The sequence below is a fragment of the Platalea leucorodia genome, assembly GCF_965183815.1.
Source record: "Platalea leucorodia genome assembly, chromosome: 2".
NCBI classification, from domain to species: domain Eukaryota; kingdom Metazoa; phylum Chordata; class Aves; order Pelecaniformes; family Threskiornithidae; genus Platalea; species Platalea leucorodia.
Genome location: NC_138824.1, coordinates 42,949,448 through 42,970,175, shown reverse-complemented (window position 1 = coordinate 42,970,175; position 20,728 = coordinate 42,949,448). Strand labels below are relative to the sequence as shown.

Below are 20,728 nucleotides of genomic sequence, written 5' to 3'. Positions count from 1 at the left end.
ATACTTGGGTATTTATCTTTCCATCCACAAATACAGAGCCACATGAAATGTGTACAATATGCAGCATCATTTAAATGGAACTTCAATCCTGTTGCAGAATTCAGATGGTAAATTTAGCTTATTATTATACTAATAGAAACAATGATGATTCTTTTTTGTGTTCTTTTATTAATGGCTTTAGAATAGTTATCTGGAGCTGAAAACCACTGTAGAAAATTATACAACATTAGACCAGCAAAATTTTCTGCTATTTCTAATATGTTTAAATAAATGACTTAGCATTAAAAAAATCCAGAAAAAAAAAAAAAGATGAAGAATGAAGGTTATGAATTTGAAATGGAACTGTAGGTAAGAAGGGCCAAAAGAAGAAAACTAGAACACAGGGAATTGTAATGGACAAGAAACTCAAATTCTTTTTCATTTTTAAGAAATAAAGTGCAATTTCTCACTCATCGAATCACATTTTTAATTAACATTACCCCAAATTCATCTAGTTGTTTCTGTTTTCACATACTAAAGTTTTGGAACATTCTGCTAGTCATAATATCTTCCAAGCCAGGTATCTGTCTCATGCACATTTTTTTTTCCTGGAAACATGTCAACAAAAAATAGTTCATGTATTTCTAAGAATAAATACAGGGAATTTCTTTTTGCTGAATTTTTTGAAAAGACAATTATATAAAAAATATGATGTTCAAAAATATTGTAATACAGAATCAAGTATTCAAGTATTCAGATGCCAGAATCAAAGCTGCATGTTCAGCCTTAATTTGGAGTACTTGCACGTATACATTATGATGCAATCTTTAATTACAGAATCATATATAATATTTTCCATGAAATCTCTTCTTTTTCTTTCAACACACAAGATAAATAGAAGCAATTTTGAGTAGCAAAGAACTCTCATCCCAATCATAATATGCAATTTGTAGATATATGGTAGTGATGGAAACTGAATAGTGCCTTTTTTTAGATACGCTACTTTTTTATCACATTTCTTTCTGTGTAATATTAGATACCTTAAACTACATTTTTTCTACAAAAGTTCACTAAAATAATATTTCTCACTTTATAGTTACCTTGCTCGAGACCTTGGGAAATATAAGAGCCTTTATTTTGACATTCTTGAAGTGTTAATAGTGCTTTAAGAAATGTAGTCCCAAACTTTTCAAACTGGATTTTTTGGAAAGTTTTAGCCTTTTTTTTTTCACTTTAAATTCTCAGTGTTTTCTTTTCTGATTTATACAATGGAGGTAATAAAACTACTTAATCTCTAAGAGAAAGTGTGACGATAAATAAAAGTTGGTGAAATACACATACGTGGATGGATGCTGTATTGCACCACAGAAAAGTCAGTTAGGTAACTGATTAATTTTGTTTCTAGTACTTTATTAGCTTGGAGTAAATTTTGCTTGGAGAAATGTCTTTCACAACAGGAATAAAACAGAATATTAAACAGGTTGTTCTTTATTGACCATTTTCCATACAGAACATTATTGATTATTTAAGATTTGGGGGTTTTATTATCAAATGTGATAGTAATATATAGCCATAGTACCAGAAAATGAGCATACATGTCAAGTGAAGAAAATCTTGAGTTATCCAATTCTTTTAAGCACTTAAGTAAAATGTAATGTCTTGTAATTTATTTTGCATAATTTAAGTGTTTAGCCAAAATCTTCAAATACCAAGTCACATAGAGTATGTTTGGAGTTTCGCTAGTTTTCTTCAGCTGTCTTTGGTGCTGTCCTAGACTTTGGTAGATGTGGATATGAAATCACGATTAACATTGAATCTCCAAGATTGTCAATCAATACTCTAATGATTATATAAAAGGTGGCTTCCACATCATCATTTATGGAGAAGAGTGAGCACTGGTTGTTCCTTTCAAAGAGTAATGCTCTTGCTAATGGTTCATTCAACTCCTCCATCCAGATCATTGACAAAAATGTTGAACAAACCTGGCCCTAGAATTTGAGCCTTGAAGAACACTGCTGGTGACCACTCACTAGCCAGATGTAGCCCCATTCACTACAACTGTTTGGATTTCACTGTTTAGATTGCTTCATAGATGTAGAAATCCTAACCACCAAACACAGGCTTCTGGATGGTGCTCCAGGGAGCAGATATTTTAGAAGTTGCCAAAGTATTTAAGTTGTTTTCAGTGGTTTCAGATTTCAGTGGAAAAGATCATTCTTTGAAACAAAGACATTAAATTCTAGTGGTGCATATAGTTCTACGTAAACAAGGACAGTTACTCCATTTTCATTAGTTGAGTAAGCAAGAGATTTCTTATTTGATATTGTAATTTAATATTAATTCAGTACAAATATTTGTTTTGTAAGGGAGCAGGTTATAATTTCACTCATTCATTTCTTTTATAATAGAAAAGCTCTTGTGGATTAATTTAAGAAAAGTGAGGTATAAACAGTGTTGTATGTAATACGTTTTCACTTGTCAACAGCTGTGTGTGAAGACTATACATTGATTTAGCTTAAAACAAAAAATATCCTTTTAATTTCCATTATATCTCTATACAACATACTCTAAATAAACACAAACGTTAGCCAATACCTAGAATACAGTAAACCTGGAAATGTTTCTTTTCTTCTTATTAACATGTCGTCTTTTTTCAGTATGACAGTGTTATATGCTCTATAATTATGCAAATTTTACCTAACAGGTTTCTAGCATGCTGAGATCAGAGATGCCTAGGATGAGAAAGCTTTAGGAAGAGGCTTATGGGTTTATTTAACTAATGAATGCAAGAGACAAAACATTTTACATTAGTTCCTATTAATGTAGATTTAATATATAAATGTAAACAATAGCTTATTTCCTAGTTGTTCATTTTCATAACTTACTTTATTATCTTTTAGATTATGATCTGTTCTAGGTGGTGCTGCTTCAATGTGATTTCACTACCAAAATCTTTTATTTTTACATTGCCCGGTGTTTATTTAATTCTAGTTTCTGAATTGACACCAAATAGAATTTTAATATAATCAGATTTGTGGAGTATTCAGTGCAAGATTAAGGGTTTTAATTTGTAAATAGAGGAATTCTGTTCAAAATTTTTCATTTCATTAATTCTTTTTATTATGGATACAATCTGCAGTCCTGGTGCGGAGCTTAAGCTTTTGTGTCCACTGGAATATTTCATCATCTTAAGAGTAAATAGGGAAAAAGGACTCTAAGTTCTACCACCTTATTCTGTGACTACATCTTCATTAAATTATTATTTTTGACAAATACTCTTTTTGAGGTCACAAACTTTTTTTTTTTTAATTTATCTTTTTTATTTCAGGTCAACAATGATTTATTTAAATCTATATATTTTTGCAAAGTTAATCATGAAAATGTGTATCAAACTCAACTCATCTTTCCGAACCTTCTCTGAGCAGTGTGTTTCCATCAATGTCTGTTGTGTTTTATTTTCCTACATCTATGGTAGAATTCTGTAGTCTTCCCTGCTTATAATGAGTCGCCTAGACAAGGCTGCTCAAGAAATTAATCTAACATGATTTATGAAATAGATCCTACTGTGAAGACTCAGATATTAAAAATCAAAAGATTTTTCATCTCTTTTAATTCCATTAATCTGAGGTCCTGTTAATTCTGACATGTTATTTTATACTTCTGATAATTTAAATTGGTCTTCCTAAATGCAGGAGGTTTCACTGGTATACTCTAACTTCTGGCATAAGTACTGGTGTTCCAGTACTTATGTATAAAACTGTGTTTTGGAGACTACCAGGAAGTTCCTTTTACTTGCTCTGAGAGGGCGCAACAAGGCAGGGACCTGTTCCAAAGTGGGTTTGGAACTGGATAAATAGAATTGCAGAGACTCTTTTCCATTTGGGAAATTAAGGTATATCTGGCCTTTCTATGTATCACTTCCTATCGCAATTAAGGAGTTGAAGTGCTATTTCTGTTTATGTTAACTTACAAAAGAAATCAAAGTGATGTAAATTAGCAGAATGTATTTGTTTAGATCTTCAGTTTCACAAAAACAAATTGTGCCAGTGGTGGTGATGGATTAGTATAGCCTAGTGCAAAGTCTTCAATAGGTCTAGAACTGTCAAGTTTTTTTATCGTTGTAGGAACAATGTTTTGTGCTTCACAGCAATATAATTGTTCAGAAGGTGAAGTGCTGTGCACTGGTAACATTAATAAAAGAAATATCCCGCCCTTCAACCCCTTTCAGCAGAGTTATGTCTAGTCAGTGTAGCTGCTGTTTGCAGTAGGGTTAAACAAAGCCCAGCAAAGCCTTATGATGCTGCTATCACAGTCAGATGGGTAAGGAAATTGCTTTTCCCAAAAATACAAAGGTTAAAGAGATTTAATAGTTTCAACTGTGTTTCATTAAAGATTTCCTTACAGGTAGTATAGTCCACTCTTCTTCTTCTGTATCCTACCCATAATAAGGTTTTTAAGGCTTTTAGTTAAAAGTTCAAAATGGCAGAATCCATTGCAGTAGGGCACATTCAATTGTTTACATAGCTATATTTAATATTATTTAAGGTACAGAAAACATTCAGGACTGCTTCCCAGTTGTATATAATATTCCCAAAAGAGGCCATGTATTGGTTGCTGATAGGGATCTTTCTACAAACATGCCTTTCTAAAAGTATTCTAAGTCCACTAGTAAAGTCTGAAATACTACAAACAGCATTAAGTGACTGGAAAATATATTAACTTACCAGGATAAGCTCAATAAGCTCTCTTTACCCAGCACATCAGAATTTCCTTAAAAGGAGAGAGGAAATAATGAAAAAGAAAATGAAAGAGAATTGTAAAGGTGTTGTCAATGGCAAGCCACCTTTTAAGCAGCCCCATGCATGCTTTAGTTTAGGGTAGCTCTGAGATCACTCTAATGGCCCAGTGTTAATTTGGTGTCCGAGACCTGCCAGGCACAGTTTCTATAACTTTGCTCATTTTAAAGGAAGGTTATTCTTTTAAAGTTTTTGGTGTTTGTTTCCTTATGTGAAGGTGAAGATCAAAGATGTTAGGCAAAAAATCAAAATAGAACAAAAAATTAAATACTTGGGAAAATCGCAAGGAAATTTTCCTTACCATTTTTGCTGCTTTATCTGAAATTTACCACTTTATGTTTTGTTTTAAAGATATTTCTTTTCATATGGAGAGCAGAAAAGCCAAAAGATAATTTAGTGATATTGTTCACATTAGTGAAATCAAATAAAAGGGAAAATAAGACAGAAGAATACTGTATGCTATAAGCAAATTAATAATTGCAATGCTTTAATCATGGATTGGTTTAATTTCTTTCTACATACACAGGTATGTATTTATATAAATATGAGATAGGTATAATCTCTCCTGTTATTCAGACAATTATATCCTTTTTATTTTAGCATCTAATAAACTTCCAGTATATAACAAGAAGGTGCTGATGCATCAGTCCTCCTCCCCCCTGTATAGTTAATTCATACAGCAGGGCTGTTAAGCAGCATGCAGTAATGTTGTAGTTTACTATGAATAAATTCAAGCTGAGTTGAGGCTGGTTTTCTTTTATTATATCTCAGGTATTTTTATGTTGTTTGTTGTTGTTGTTGTTGTTTTGGGGTTTTTTGTTTGTTGGGTTTTTTTGGTTTTGTTTTTTTTTTTACCTAGGATGCTCTGCATGTTAGGGAATACTTCTAAAGGTTAATCAGTGTTCCTGTTTGTCATATTGGTGAAACATACCAGAATTTCTTTTTTGGGTTTATCTTAATCTATTATTACATGAACTATTTTGCTATAACTTTTGATTTAACATAAAGGTATTATACAGATCTTTATAATGACATGTAGCTCTAGTCAACGTTATCAGTTTTTAACTGTGTAGGCTCACTACTGAAACTACCCAGAATTTTTCTTCTGATGAAATTTTGTGCTGCATCTGTATGAAGACTAACTATATAGTCAGTTGCATTAGCCAGTGGGTTGAAAGAAATGATTTTTCCCCTCTACCAAGGACTCATGATGTCTTAACTGGAATGCATTTTCCAGATGGTGGCATTTCCTTTCAAGAGCAAATTGAACCAGCTATGAAGCTGAAGCAGGAAGCACATAATATTTGAAGAGAACTTGAGGGGACATTAATGAAGAAAAGAAAGCTAAGGGGGACTCTATTTTCAGGTACCTATCAGGGGTTATAGAAAAGATAAGATCATTCTCTTCTTGAAGGTGCACAGTGAGAGGACATTGGGCAACAGTCCCAAGTTGCAGTTTCCAAGTGAAAAACATTTATTCACAGTGACAGTAGTACTCATTTTAGCAGTTTTCTCAGAGAGGCTGTAGAATCTCTGTGCTTGGAAATATTCAAAGCTAGGCTCAAGAAGGCCCTGAGCATCCTTGACCTATGTTTGAAATTAGCCTTGATTTGAGCAAGGGTTGGACTAGATGACCTCCAGAGGTTTCTTTCTGCCTGAATTATTTTATGATTCTGTTTTGTAAGTCAACCTGATGCATTAAGTCTAAATTTACTACATTTCATTGCTGTCCAGTCGAGGGAAAATGTAATATTCACAAAATAATCAGATGCAATTCTTTGTGACATTCCATAATTTTCAATTTTCAGTAGAATTTATTCCATCAGTAGTGATTCTTTTTTGTTTGTTTGTTTATTTTAATGAGATTAGAGCTGTGATTCAGATCAGATTCACAACTCTATGGTGGAATGTCTTCAGTGTGGGTATATATGTGTGTGTATATACATATACACGCACATACACACATGCACTTGTGTATATATATACACACACATTTGTGGTCTTACTGTCCAAACTCCCATTACAAAAAACACAGTTTAATCAATAATATCCCTGATTTTGGACATGATATTCACGTCATTGAAATGAAGATAATTTCAAAGAAATGCAGAAATTCTTGTAAATTGTGATGAAATAGTAGCTGCTAGACAGGTGACTTTGTAAACTAAGCGCGCTCTGCAAATGAATTTATGTTCTGGTTAAAAACCCAAAGCTCTCGACATAAGAGTGTAACCGTAAATTTTACTGCATTACTACAGTGCAGTTCTATAATGGGCAAACTGTGGAGTTAATAAGTAGTGAAGCACATGCAAATTAAACTACATATTTAGAAGATAACAACTTGTACATATAATCTCTCCACATAAGGAAAGGCTGTCAAAACTGTAGAAATCACTATTATGAAACATTTTTTTCTACTCTGAATTGGACCTCTGACAAGATTGTATCCAAAACCAATCAATCTTCCATCAGTCTAGTGTTTCTCATAAACACTGAACACACTGATTGTTTTGATTCTAAAATTGTATTGAAACACAGAGCAAGCACTAAAAATAATGCTAAACTTCTCTGCTAGCATTCTGAGGATCAGTATTTTCGAGATATCCAAACTTTTTCTTTAAGCCAATTTTAATTCAGCTATAAAACCTGCTCAGAGTTCATTCTGATGGTTGTTATTGCTTTGCTTAGGTTTAGACAAAATCTGAGATAGAGCTGTGAAATTCCTAGGGGCGGTTAAAACTTTATATTAATTAGGATTTTATTATAATTTTTGAAAGGTATGTTCTAAGAAGTTATTCAGCAGTACACCTGGTTGTTTTCCTATTTGCTGTAAATCATAGAAATTTATTGCCATGACTGTCTCATAAAAGTTGGTATCACAAAGTGTTTCCACAGAAAGGAGTTTGCAAGCATATTTTTAAACACTTGTGTTTTTCTTATTACAAATTTCAAACATGTCAGCGTAGATTAATGAATTCTGTAGAATAAATTCCCAAAGTAAAAAAATCCCACTTTTTTTTTTTTTTTTTTTTTTTTTTTTTTTGGTAGTGGAATTGCACTTGAATAACATATGTTAAAATAATCTCAGTTCTTAACATTCTTAATCTGTTATATCCATCGGGACCTACTGAGATGTATTGCAACTGACTTATTCATTGTACAATCGGCAAAAACCTCTTCCTTTTTAGAAGTGATTGGACATATCTGGAATATATTTTGGAAATACATTACCTAATGCAGTACCTCTTAAAGATTTTTGTAAAGTACCTGCTGGAAACAGTAAATATATGAAAATATACATTGATTTTTCTTCATTCAGGACGTTGCTGTACAATGAAATAGAAATGCTGAATGATATCTACTGCTGTCTGGTTTTATATTTAATTAAAATTGAGAAGGGACAAGAGCAGCCAGACTTTATCATCACCTTCAGGTTTTCAGTAAAATTGAATGTTAACTGAAAATTTGCTTAATCTGAAATAAGGTTGTATTTATTATGTGCTATCTTTCTTAGTAAGAAGAAAAAATATTATGCTTGGAAGAAAGTAACAGATACGAAATATCAATTGTTTTTTATCCTTAATCCTTATCCTTATCTCATTCTTGCTCCTATTTCTGCTATTACTCTTAGTGTATTTCTTTTGTAAATGAAGCAGTATACAGAAAGAACCAACATAGGGTACGTTGCAATGCATATTTCACCCAAGCCTGAGCCTTGCGTCCCGGCTCAGAGATTTTTTCTTGGTGTTGTTCACAGGATAAAAATGTGCAGTTAGGTTATACTATGTGTATATCATGTGTTCATGTGCTGAGACAAATTAGCAAATTTAAGTTGAAGTGCAAATACCCCAAAGTTATTTGGAGGAGGGATTAGTCTGTGACACAAAGAATGGGAAGCACAGAACTCAAAGCCATATAGCATTAGTGCACCACATTTAGTTCATTGAATGGACCCAGTTTAGTCCACTTACTACTCTGTTCTGCACTGTCTATGCCACTATCTTCTGTCCATACAGAATTAAAGCAGTTAAACCTTTTCTGATCTTTTTTTTTTTTTTTTTCTCCCTGACTTAATAAGGCTGGAATGATGATTAGGAGGACCTCCTGCTAAGAAACTGTATCCCAAAGAACTAGTATTGGATGGGGTTCTAAATCCAATTAAGATAACTGATTTGAGATCTGAAAATTTTGATATCCCATCAGTTGTCTTGATTGAATAGTCAGTCCAATATCTATGGCAAAAATTTTGATGCACAGAAATATGTTCAAAATCAGCTTCAGTGGGAGCGCACTGAATAATGTCTTGTTCATGAACACTTAGAATATTTTCTTGGGAGCTGATGAAATGGATTCATTCAGAGTAAGGCTTGTCTTATGCCCTAAAATTTCTCAGATAGGTATTTGAATTATTAAACTGTTTGAAACAGACATCATACTACTGGTGCCACATATTTTGTGAAGATTTGGTGGCTTGCCCTCCAGAGAGGATTTGTACTCCATAATCTGAGTATATTCACTGCAGAAAGAAGGTGGGATTTAAAAAATGTCACTAGACAGCATGTTTCCTTTTGACAGGTTCAAAGTAGCATCCTCTTTACTGTACAGGATTCTGGCTTGCTGTTTAGTGACTGACTTTGTTCATGCACTACGTAGGGAACCTGAGCAACCAGTTTGGCTTTTGGATTCTGTTCTCAAAAACATGGAAAACAAAAATCTTGACAGACAATCTGTAAGCCTGAGATAAAACAGATTTAATATGAATGTTCAAGGTAGATAAGGCAAGAGACAGAAATTTAAATGAGTTGTTTATATTCATATTTACTACCAAGGGTCTTAGACCAGAAATTAGCTTTTTTTTTTTTTTTTTTTAAGTAGGTAAGGCAGAATAATTATCTCAAAATTATATGAATGCTGACAGATCACTAAGACCATTTGATATTCACCCAAGTATTCTGAAGGAAGTATTAGCTGTGGTATGTAACCTAACATCTAAGTTGTCCTTGGTAAGAGAAGAATGGAAGCTGATAAATGTGACAGCAGTGATAGAGTGAAGAGAAAAAAAGAAAGAAAAATCCCACAAAGAGCCAGACACCAATTAGCTTGATTTCTGTATAAATTGGTTAAACCGTAATAAAGAAGAAGAGGCAGAAAGATGGATTAAAAAAATGGAAAAGAGTGAAAGAAATTTTGGTAAAGCAAACCCCATTTCACAAGTCTATGGGAGTCTGTGGACAAATTTTCTATTGTGTACTTGCATTTCCAAAAGCCCTTTGATAAGTCTGTTATTGGCAACTCTTAAAGAAACATAGCCTTAAAGGCATGAGAGAAAAGGTGCTCCTGTGGGTTAATATCTGGTTAACAATTAGGAAACAAAAGATCAGAATGAATGTACAGATGTCACTGTGTAAAAAGTTACCAGTAAGGACCGCAAGGGAAGTATGTTGTGAATTACTCAATTAAACATTCTCATAAATTGTATGGAAAGAGAGTAAATAATGAAATAAAATGGATTTATGGACAGTATAAAATTACTGAGGATAGTAAAAGCCACAAACTGTCTCCAAGAAGTTGCAAAAAGATCTTGTGATGCTAAGCATATACTGCCAAATAAAATTAAATATTGATAAGGTAAAAGTAATGCAGGTGGAGGATACATTTATATGATGGGATCTTAACTAGCTATCTCTCATCAGGGAGGGAAAAAAATGCAGACTTTTATTCATTGAGATCAGTTGTCTGCTTATGAGAATGTCTGCTGAGCACTTAGGGCGGTTACAAAAGACGGAAAGTGCTGGGGAGTATTAGGAAAGGAACAGGAAACACCAAACCCTACCCCACTCCATGGTTTGTTTGCATCTTTAATACTGATTGTAGCTCTAGTTATCTAATCTCACAAAGAATATATGAAAACTAAAAAGCACCAAAAAAAAGGGTCAGTGATGACTGCATCTAAGTAGACCTGTGAGTATGTGCTACAGAGTGATCTGAAGTCTGAATCCTCTGCCATCCAGATAAAATATAAATCCTGCAGCTCAGGTTTTCTTTTCATGGGAAGACACATGCAAGGTAAGGCTGGTTGGTGTTCTTCTCTCTCCTTGGATCACCTGGAGTAAAGTCATCTTGGAATGGCATTGCCAGGGCACTCTGTTTAGCTGTAGCTAAGGATAATAATGGAATAATAATTGAAAATGTGGGAAAGCCCCTTATCTCCATAAGAAGAGAGGTGTTTTGTTGGTGGTGGTGGTTTGGTTGTTTTTTTTTTTTTGGTAATGGTGAAGATGTGACTGCCAGAGAGGCTGTAATAGATACATAAGACATAAATGGCATGGAAAGGGAGAATGGGATATTATTTCCCCCAATTCAAGAACTGGCCATCATCAAATCTATTTGAGCAACAGATTTAAAAGCAAACAAAAGGAAATACTTGCCTTTTACAGGTATATGCTTAAGTAGTGTAGTTGACTGCAAGTGATTCTATGGAGACAAAACCTAAATAGATTCAAAGTGCTATTAAATAAATTGAAAAGAAGAACACAAAGGTCTTCTAAACATCTCATACAGGAAATCCCTAAAATCTAAAATTTCCAAAATCTACGATACACAGAGAAGATATAACATTTACCTTTTAAAATTCCTTCTAATCATTGTCAAAATTATATCTGATCACTGGTCACAAATGGACCTTTTCTTGCTCTAAACCCATACAGCTCTTCTTTATGTTCTATGAGCACTTAAATACTAAGTAACATCTAGGTACCTAAATTCTGTGCAAGACTGTATCAGCTATCAATAAGCTTATCTGAATAAATACCATTTTTTTTTAATGTAATGAGTACCTTCTAAAGCATGAGGGTATCAGGAGATCCAATCTTAAAATTCTAGCAAATCCCCATGTTGTTTTAAATTCTTTATCTTAAAGAATGTTTATAACTCTGTTCTGCTTTAAAGTCAGTTGTGTTAGGCATCATAATTTCAGGTGTAAGTCTTATCTAGTAGTGTTCTGTTTATTTCCAGAAGAAATTATCTGTTTATTTGTGTTACTAAATAAAAAAAGACAGGAATGAAATGAGAAGATCTCAGATGAATGATAAGTAATGTAGAAATCTTTTTTTGTATTTTATAGGGAAGGTTTAATTATATAAGGAACCACTGGCTTTGTAGTAAAGAGCTTGCGAAGTTGAGTTTGGGTGCAGTTTGCTCAAATCATTCTTTTAAAAAGTACAGATGATTTTACAAGTGGTGGATTTTAAAAAGAGTAGAATGATAATGAATTATGTGAGAACTTGAACACAAGCTAATGAAAAAAAACCAAAACAAACAACTAACAGCTATAAAGTTCTCTTCACCTCCTCCCCCTTCCCAATAAAGAACTGATGCTAAGAAGTTACTGCATATTATAGTTAGTTGACAGCATGAGATTATTTTATGGTAACGTGCAGTCTCGGAGAGAGTGACATGTAATGTCTGTTCCTTCCAAATTTGTAATTTCCAAAGCACCAATAAAACAAGAGTAACTGTCAGTTTAATCAATATTATGTGCAGGATGACAAATGCTTTACAATTTCACTTCAGTCTGAAATTTGTCTTTTGGGATTCACACAGTAGGTTAATATATTTTCAGCATTCATTTAACAGGTTTTTTAAGTGTTCTATCAAAGACAACAACTTAATGTGACAAGTTTTCAGCAGTCTTGTATCTTGACAAACCACTTAAGACCTAAATACAGTGGTTATTTTACATTATAATATATACCATTATTTTGTTGGAAAGAGTATGGAAATCACCGTTGTTAATGATCAGACATCTTTGTGTGAATTATTCTATTTTCTGAAATACAGAGGAGTACAAAGTTTCTGTTGTCTAGGGGAGGGGTATGTGTAGCTAGTTTAATTAACTTTGTACCATAACATTGTGTCTTTAGAATTAATCTGGATTTAATAATGTGTTTGAAGGCTGTAAATGCTGTCAGAAAGTAATTACCATATGGCTTTCGTCAAACCTTATAAAGTAGAAGTCTTTGGAAGTTCCCTTTACATAGAGAGGTGGTTCCGTCTTAGAATCCTTTTCGTGTTCCAATGTTTTTCTAATTTGGAATATATTCTCTTCTTTCATACTAATTAAGACTCTCAGGAATGCTTCAAATTATACTGGATGTCAGTTGAAAGGTAGATTAGACTCCAACAATGAAAAACAAAATGTGTGAGAGAATGATTCCGTCGCATTTCAGGCATTTGCTGAACTTTCTATTTTCTGTATGATGGGCTATTTGTTTTCTGGAATGCTCTTGGAAGGTATATACTTTTTCAATAGAGTGATTTGCTATAAATTAATCAGAAATGCTAAAGTTGTCATATGTCTCTGCTGTGTTTTTTTAAATATTTGGTTTCAGTTAAAATGACTACTGAATCTGAAATATTAACATAAAATACCATTTTTAAACATTTCACTCCTCAAACAAAACTGTAACTAAAACATTCTCTAGCAACAGCATATATCGCATGTGACACAGAACACATATGCTTTAAGATAGCTAATGGAGACAGAAGAAACACTGTTGTTGCAAGTCTTTATAGTGTGGAAAGGAGAGTAATAGAAGGCGGCATTTTTCCTCTATGATTGTGCAGTTCCCCGTGGTTCATTAGATGCATTTTCATTTTAATGGCTACTTATTTTTAATTCAAGTTTGGAGTACAGGAATATGAGAAAAGATTTCACTCTAATGCTCTGACTGAGGTTTCAATTGCCTTTTGGAATATTATCTTAATTACAGTATTTATTAATCATTTATGAAAGTAGAAGGGTTTTTTTATAGACATGATCTTGCATGTCTTCAGCCTTTGCTTTGTGCTGTATTCCATCATATTTCACAGGCTAAGTAGGGTCAGGATAGGTCAGTGAATGATTATGAGATTACAAGTGAATTTGTAGGTGCTACCACGAGAAACAGTGTTAATGATTAAGTATCTTGTTTTCACTCTGGAACATTACAACATAGTGTTACAGGACACATTACTGTGAATGAATTGTAAAAGCAAGGCCATAACCACTCAAGTCCTTTGAGTTATTAAAGACCCGAGAGATTATTTTGAGTTTTTTAAGTTTTGGTGCTAATGGGCTCATTAATCAGAGTGAGAAATTCATAATAAGAACTGGTACATATGAGTGGAAGACAGACGAGTTCAAATGGGAAATTAAACACACATTTTAATGTTGAGGATGATTACTTCTGAAAGCTACTGCAAAAGTGGCAAATTATCCATCTCCAGATGTCTTTGAGATGATGCCTTTATAGGAAGCAGTCTTCAGTGGATCATATGTTATTAGGTTCAACAAAAGCGTAACTGGGTTAAAAGGAAACTGAAAAAGATTCCAAGGCAGTTCCCTGCTGTCCACAATTTATCCTGAAAATTTTAACCAGTAGATTGCAGACATCTTTTGTATTTTGTTCCCTAAAGTGAAAAAATGAAGACCAATTATATTTTAAAAGGCAGATATTTTTCCACAACAAGCATATAATAAATTATTTCTGTTATGATAAAACAGCAAGCCATTGAAATATGCTTTGCTGCTCCAAATGAAAGGAATCTCAAGAAAGTAAATGTGATCTAGGAAGTTCTAAACATTCAATAGTCAATTTAGGAAATGCTAAATACTTGAAGGAGAAAGTTTTTAGCTCTGAAGATCAAGAACCTGGATTTTATTGCTGTTTTGTATATATAAAATATATATAAATATACCATACAAATGTACAGAAGTTACAGTTATATAAAGAATTTTTATTAAATAGCATTTTCTACAATACTTGGCCGTCAGTAACATGAAACTAGTGTAAGTCCAGATATTTAGAAGAACAGATTTGAGCTCATATGTTTTGTCTGAAAACTTTGTTAGATTCTAATTTCATTCAATGATAAATCAGTACAGAAGCTGGAATAAGTTCTCCTTAAGCATATATGCAAATGAAAAGCCAATTAAAAATGGTAAAAAATCTTAATAAAAACTAAAGTTATTATTCTGAATTTAGAGCCCCTGCTCTGAGTATTATTCAAAATTAATTAAATTCTGTGAGTTCATAAAATGTATTCCACCATTGCAATGCTTCTCAATAATATTAGATCCTTGGATTAATATGCTGTTGCAAAGTTTGATGTTGGTTCCTATTAAGAAGTAGAGCTATATTTTTTTCATGATAGGATTTAGTGCCAATTTAACCAGCCTTAATTAAACTTTGGCTTATAAATAATTTTATTGAGAAGTGCAATGAAATTTTCTGAGTTTTATGGCTTTTTAATTAAAATGAATTAAGCCAACTTGCGTTTAAGTGCCTGGAAACTAGTTCCCTTACATTTAAATAGAATTAAATCCACCTGGCGGCTGGTCACAAGTGGTATTCCCCAGGGCTCAGTATTGGGGCCAGTTCTCTTTAATATCTTTATCAGTGATCTGGATGAGGGGATCAAGTGCACCCTCAGTAAGTTTGCAGATGACACCAACTTGGGTGGGAGTGTTGATCTACTGGAGGGTAGGAAGGCCCTACAGAGGGATCTGGACAGGTTGGATCAATGGGCCAAGGCCAGTTGTATGAGGTTCAACAAGGCTAAGTGCCGGGTCCTGCACTTGGGTCACAACAATGCCATGCAACACTACAGACTTGGGGAAGAGTGGCTGGAGAGCTGCCTGGAGGAAAACCACCTCAGGGTGCTGGTCAACAGCCTGCTGAATATGAGCCAACAATGTGCCCAGGTGGCCAAAAAGGCTAATGACATCTTGACTTGCATCAGAAATTTTGTGGCCAGCAGGACTAGGGAAGTAATTGTCCCCCTGTACTTGGCACTGGTGAGGCTGCACCTGGAGTACTGTGTTCAGTTTTTTGCCCCTCACTACAAGAAGGACATGGAGGTGCTGGAGCATGTCCGAAGAAAGGCAACAAAGCTGGTGAAGGGTCTGGAGCACAAATCTTACAAGGAGCAGCTGAGGGAGCTGGGGTTGTTTAGTCTGGAGAAAAAGAGGCTGAGGGGAGACCTTATTGCTCTGTACCACTACCTGAAAGTAGGTTGTAGCGAGGTGGGGGTTGGTCTCTTCTGCCAAGTAACAAGTGACAGGACAAGAGGAAATGGCCTCAAGTTGCACCAGGGCAGGTTTAGGCTGGATATTAGGAAAAATTTCTTCATTGGAGGCATAGTCAGGCACTGGACCAAGCTGCCCAGAGAAGTGGTTGAGTCCCCATCCGTGGAGGTATTTAAAAGATGGGTAGACGTGGTGCTTAGGGACATGGTTTAGTGGTGGACTTGGCAGTGCTAGGTTATCAGTTGGAGTTGATGATCTTAAAGGTCTTTTCCAACCTAAGTGATTCTATGATTCTATGATTGATGTGTAAATACATTACACATTTCAATGAACTTCTGTCTGTCATGGTTTTGTTACATCTATGTCTGTATTATTCCTCTCTGCTAGCTTATATAAAATAATATGCAGTTAGTTTTTAATAGGTTCTTTTAAGCAGTAACTTTCAAAAAATATGATGTTGGAGAATTAAAATAATAATTTCCTTGTATTGCATGGGGTGGGAGGAGGACAACAGGTGACTTCCTAGGGCCAGACTATAATTCTGATGTTTTGTGTCTTGCACTGGTTTTTTTCTGTATTATATTGTCCCAGTAATACTGTGTTTACTTCTATTTTGGTTCCTGATGACCAGTTAGTCTTTCCCCCGGCCCAGACCAAAACAAGCAATTATAGACAGCATTAATATGAATTTTGATATGATAAGAATTGAACTGAGTGGGTGTAGCAGTGGTATTGTCCACTTCCCTCAATTTTGATGTTCTTACACTTAAGTCCTTGACTGATGTTTTGTGATTCCTTCTCTGCTTGTCATCTTACTCTCATGAGTTCTATCCAAAATATCATTATGAAATCCATTATTCTCTTTTATCTTTCAGATATTGTAACTTACTTCTCCCTCCAACACTTTTTACATTTTTCACTTACGTCAAAAACTGGATTTTTTTCTGGAAGAAGGGTCTTGTGTCAAGTTTATACCTACTTCACTTTCTTCTTATAATTGTCTATGAATTACGAATATGAGAACACATTTGCAATTTGCCCCCAGAGATCAAGCACCCTAAAAGAAATATTTGGAGAAAGATACCCTGCAGAACTGTGCTTCTGTTGTGTCTTGTTAATGTAGAGTAGGTAGTTCAGAGAGCACTTAATGCAGTTCTTAGGATTCAGTCAACAAAATGAAACATTTTTATTTAGTTTATATGGTTTATATCTATATGTTTTTATAGACTTTATATAGTTTTTGTTTAGTTTTTCATAGTTATTTCTAGACATATTATAAATTTCAATACTGTGAGATTTTAATTGCTGTATACGTTTTGCCTGTTACCTGTATGTAAACAATGTGTTCTAAACAAGTTCAAGAAATAATGCTTAGTTCATGGTATTGATCTTCCTCTCAGCCTTGTCATGTGTATAGACAGCCATCATCTGGATATTGATAATATAACTGTATATGACTGACAAGTTATTTAAGAGATAGATCAGATGGTGAAAAAATACAGGAAAATATAGAATGTGCATTTAAAGATTTACAATATATTGAATGTGCTCAATTACAACTGAGTTTATAAAAATTTCAGACAATGTGCAGACCTGCCCTAGCCTTTACTAATTCTGACAATTTTTAATTGCAATATTACCATATAATCTTCACAGTGTTTTGTGTATATCTTCATATATGAATTACAACTATAGCTGTTTAATTCTAATCATCTTTGGTTTGTTTTTCTCATGAGCTGTAAGAGGGCTGCGTGTGGCAGTTATTGACTAATCCTATGGGTTTATTAGCTTTAACAGCTGCTTTTCTTTTCTTCCAGTATTACTGAATCTGAAATACTTTCTTCTTCTCAGGAGAATATAATGGAAGTTATAAGAAATCAAGAGTTTTTGCTTCTGCCAGCTGAAGAACTCCATAAACTTCTTGCTAGTGATGATGTGAATGTTCCTGATGAAGAGACCATTTTCCATGCCTTAATGATGTGGGTGAAGTATGATATGCAGAGGCGATGCAATGACCTAAGTATGCTACTTGCTTATGTCAGATTACCACTGCTTCCACCACAGGTATTTTTTAATTATTATTTAATAATAATAATAATAATAATAATAATAATATCATTGTTATTGTGAAAACTCTCATCAGTTTATAATCTGCAGCTGCTGAATACTCTGGGTGTTTAAAAGCAAAACTGTTCAGGATTAGAAGAAATGAATGGCAGCCCTTCATCCAGAGTGACCTCAATAAACTTGAGGATTGGGCCAACAGATACCCAAGAAGTGCAGAGTTGTGAAACTGAAGAGGAGTAACCACAGATATCATAACATACTAAGGACAGGCAGAATAATAAATATTCTCAGAAAAAAAACCCTGGGGATTATGACAGATACCAGGCTGACCATGAGCCAACAGCATGAATGAGGAAAACTGCATACTGGTCTACATCAGGAAAAATTCTGTCAGGCCATATGAAGTTATTATTCCCATAATACCTGGTGCTGCTAAGGCTGCACCTGGAATATTGTTTCCAATTTTGCACTCCACAATTTGAAAGGCATAGGAAGAAACTGGAGAAGGTCCAGTGATGGGCTACTAAGATGGTGCATCAGCTAGGAGAGGAGAGGCTGAGGAAGTGGGCTTGTTTAGTCTGGTGAAGAGGAGGCTAAGCAATGACCTAATAGCAACTTATGACTTCTTGAAGGGAAGATCATGGAACCAAATTCTTCTTGGGAGTACCACAAAATGTAAGAAGGGGCAAACGCCCCAAGATGTAGCATGGACAGTTCAGGTTGGACATTGGCTTGCAGGGGGAATCACTTGGAAAGCAGTAAACCACTTTGGCAAGTTTTTCAGAGGCTAAGCAATCTTCTTCATTGAAGGTTTTCCTGAATGAGCTAGACCAGGTGACCACCAAATCCAATGTTGGCATTAGCTCTGATTTGAGTGAGAGGTTGAACTAGTTGACCACTGGAGGTCCTTTGGAGCACCCTTCCTATGAATGCTTCTATGATTCTGTGATTCAGGCTTCAGTTCTCTTTTTTTCCCAGAGAAGTAAATACTAATTTTCTTCTGTTTAGTACCTCCAGATAATCATTCTTCTTTCAGCTAGTTTACTGGGTCTGACTGGGGTGGATTTAACTTTCTTCGTGGCAGCCTGTATGGTGCTGTGCTTTGCACTTGTGGCTAAAACAGTGTTGGTAACACACCAATGTTTTGGCTATTGCTGAGCAGTGCTTACAAAGCATCAAGGCTTTCTCTTCTCCCTACCCCACTACCACTCCAAAAGCCAGTAGGTCGGCAGTGGAAAAGAGGTTGGGAGGAGACGCAGCCAAGACAGCTGACCCCAACTGACCAAAGGGATATTCCATATTGTATGACATCGTGCTCAGCAATAAAAAGCTCAGGGAAAGGAGGAGGAAGGAGGAGGACAATTGTGGTTATGGTGTTTGTCTTCTCAAGCAACTATTACACGTACTGAAGCATTGTTTACGAGGACACGGCTGGACATCTGCCTGCTGATGGGAAGTAATGAATTAATTCCTCTTTTTGCTTTGCTTGTGCACACAGCTTTTGTTTTCCCTATTAAACTGTCTTTATCTTGATCCATGAGTCTTCTCACCTTCCTTTTATTTTCCCCCCATCTCACAGGAGAGGGGAGTGAGTGCAAGGTAGGGTGGGTGTTTGGCTGCTGGCTAGGGTCAGCCCATCACAGCCCTTTTCAGCACCCCACGCTGGGCACCAAAAAGGACTGTTTACGGGGAAGGTCACAACACTGAGAATTGGGCAGTGATTAGTAAGGACAAAATCAGCTGCCACTTCAACCTTGTTTTTTGATGGTGACTTTTTGATAATTCCATAATTGTGCTAGCAATAGTATCAGATTGTATCAATGTCTACAGGAGTTATTTCTACGTAAGAAGCCAGAGGCAATGTTTTCACATATCTGAATCTCTTCATGTTCATTTTAGCATACTTACTGTTCTTTAGAGATCAAATCCTGAGCTGAGAGTTCAATGAATAAACAAAGGAGTCACTGATACAGCAAAAGATATCATTGAGCTATTTCTTCTCTGTTTGAGCCTGAAAAATTTATTTCCTTTAGACCATGAAAGAAAAAAAGACAAAAATAATATGACAATGGCAAACACTTTTGGTTGTGAATCTCAGTTGATATTCTGGATATTAACCTTCCAGAATGACTCACTTGTCCAAAATCAAGAAAGAAATCCAAATTCAAATCTGCTTAAAAATCAAGTAAATATTAATACTGGAATCCTCAAATGACATCCTGAGGTTCCTTCATATTGGGGATATGACACTGCAAAATAAAAATAAAAACAGAGAGAGACCTCAAACACCAGATCTTGGTCACCCTTTACTGCTCAGTTGTTAACTCAATCCCTGGCTCTGGTTTGAACCACTCCAGTTAGCTCTCTGCCAAACAAATATGCTGTAGGGGATTGTAGTGCTAACCCAGTTGGCGCTACTCAGTCATTTCTTGCCATGTTTTCTTTACTAGTATAAGCATAGCATATGATTCTCTGATGTGCTTATGTAGTTATTCTGTTTCAGCTAATATTTTGAAGGATATGGGAGGAAAGATGAAGGTAGGCTAAGAGTGGCAACTCATTACATGACCAGATACTGGTATTGTAATGTCTATGATGTACAAAAAAATATACCCACTCTGAAAGGGATGAAGAAAAGAATGTTAGGAAGGAGATGATTAAAACAAGAACTATCATAAATCATGATGCTAAGATTTACAAGCACTTTGTCTCATACTGAGATCTCAGAGAATTGGGTGGGGCTTTTTTGCTTTGCTTTCCAATATAAAAAGTGCTACAAAGGAAACAGTCAAATATGACAAAGGTAAAGGTTGCTTTG

General features: G+C 34.8%; 1 protein-coding gene across 2 annotated transcripts in view; it reads left to right on the top strand.

The window, feature by feature from the left end:
• KLHL1 (kelch like family member 1) overlaps positions 1 to 20,728 on the top strand; it is a gene marked incomplete at both ends in the record, with an annotated part of 244,859 nt that overhangs the window by 125,621 nt on the left and 98,510 nt on the right. For both annotated transcript variants that reach the window (XM_082337823.1, XM_082337822.1), the window contains one exon: positions 17,695 to 17,907. In XM_082337823.1, the coding sequence (XP_082193949.1) occupies positions 17,695 to 17,907 (213 nt within the window). The remainder of the gene's footprint in view (positions 1 to 17,694; positions 17,908 to 20,728) is intronic.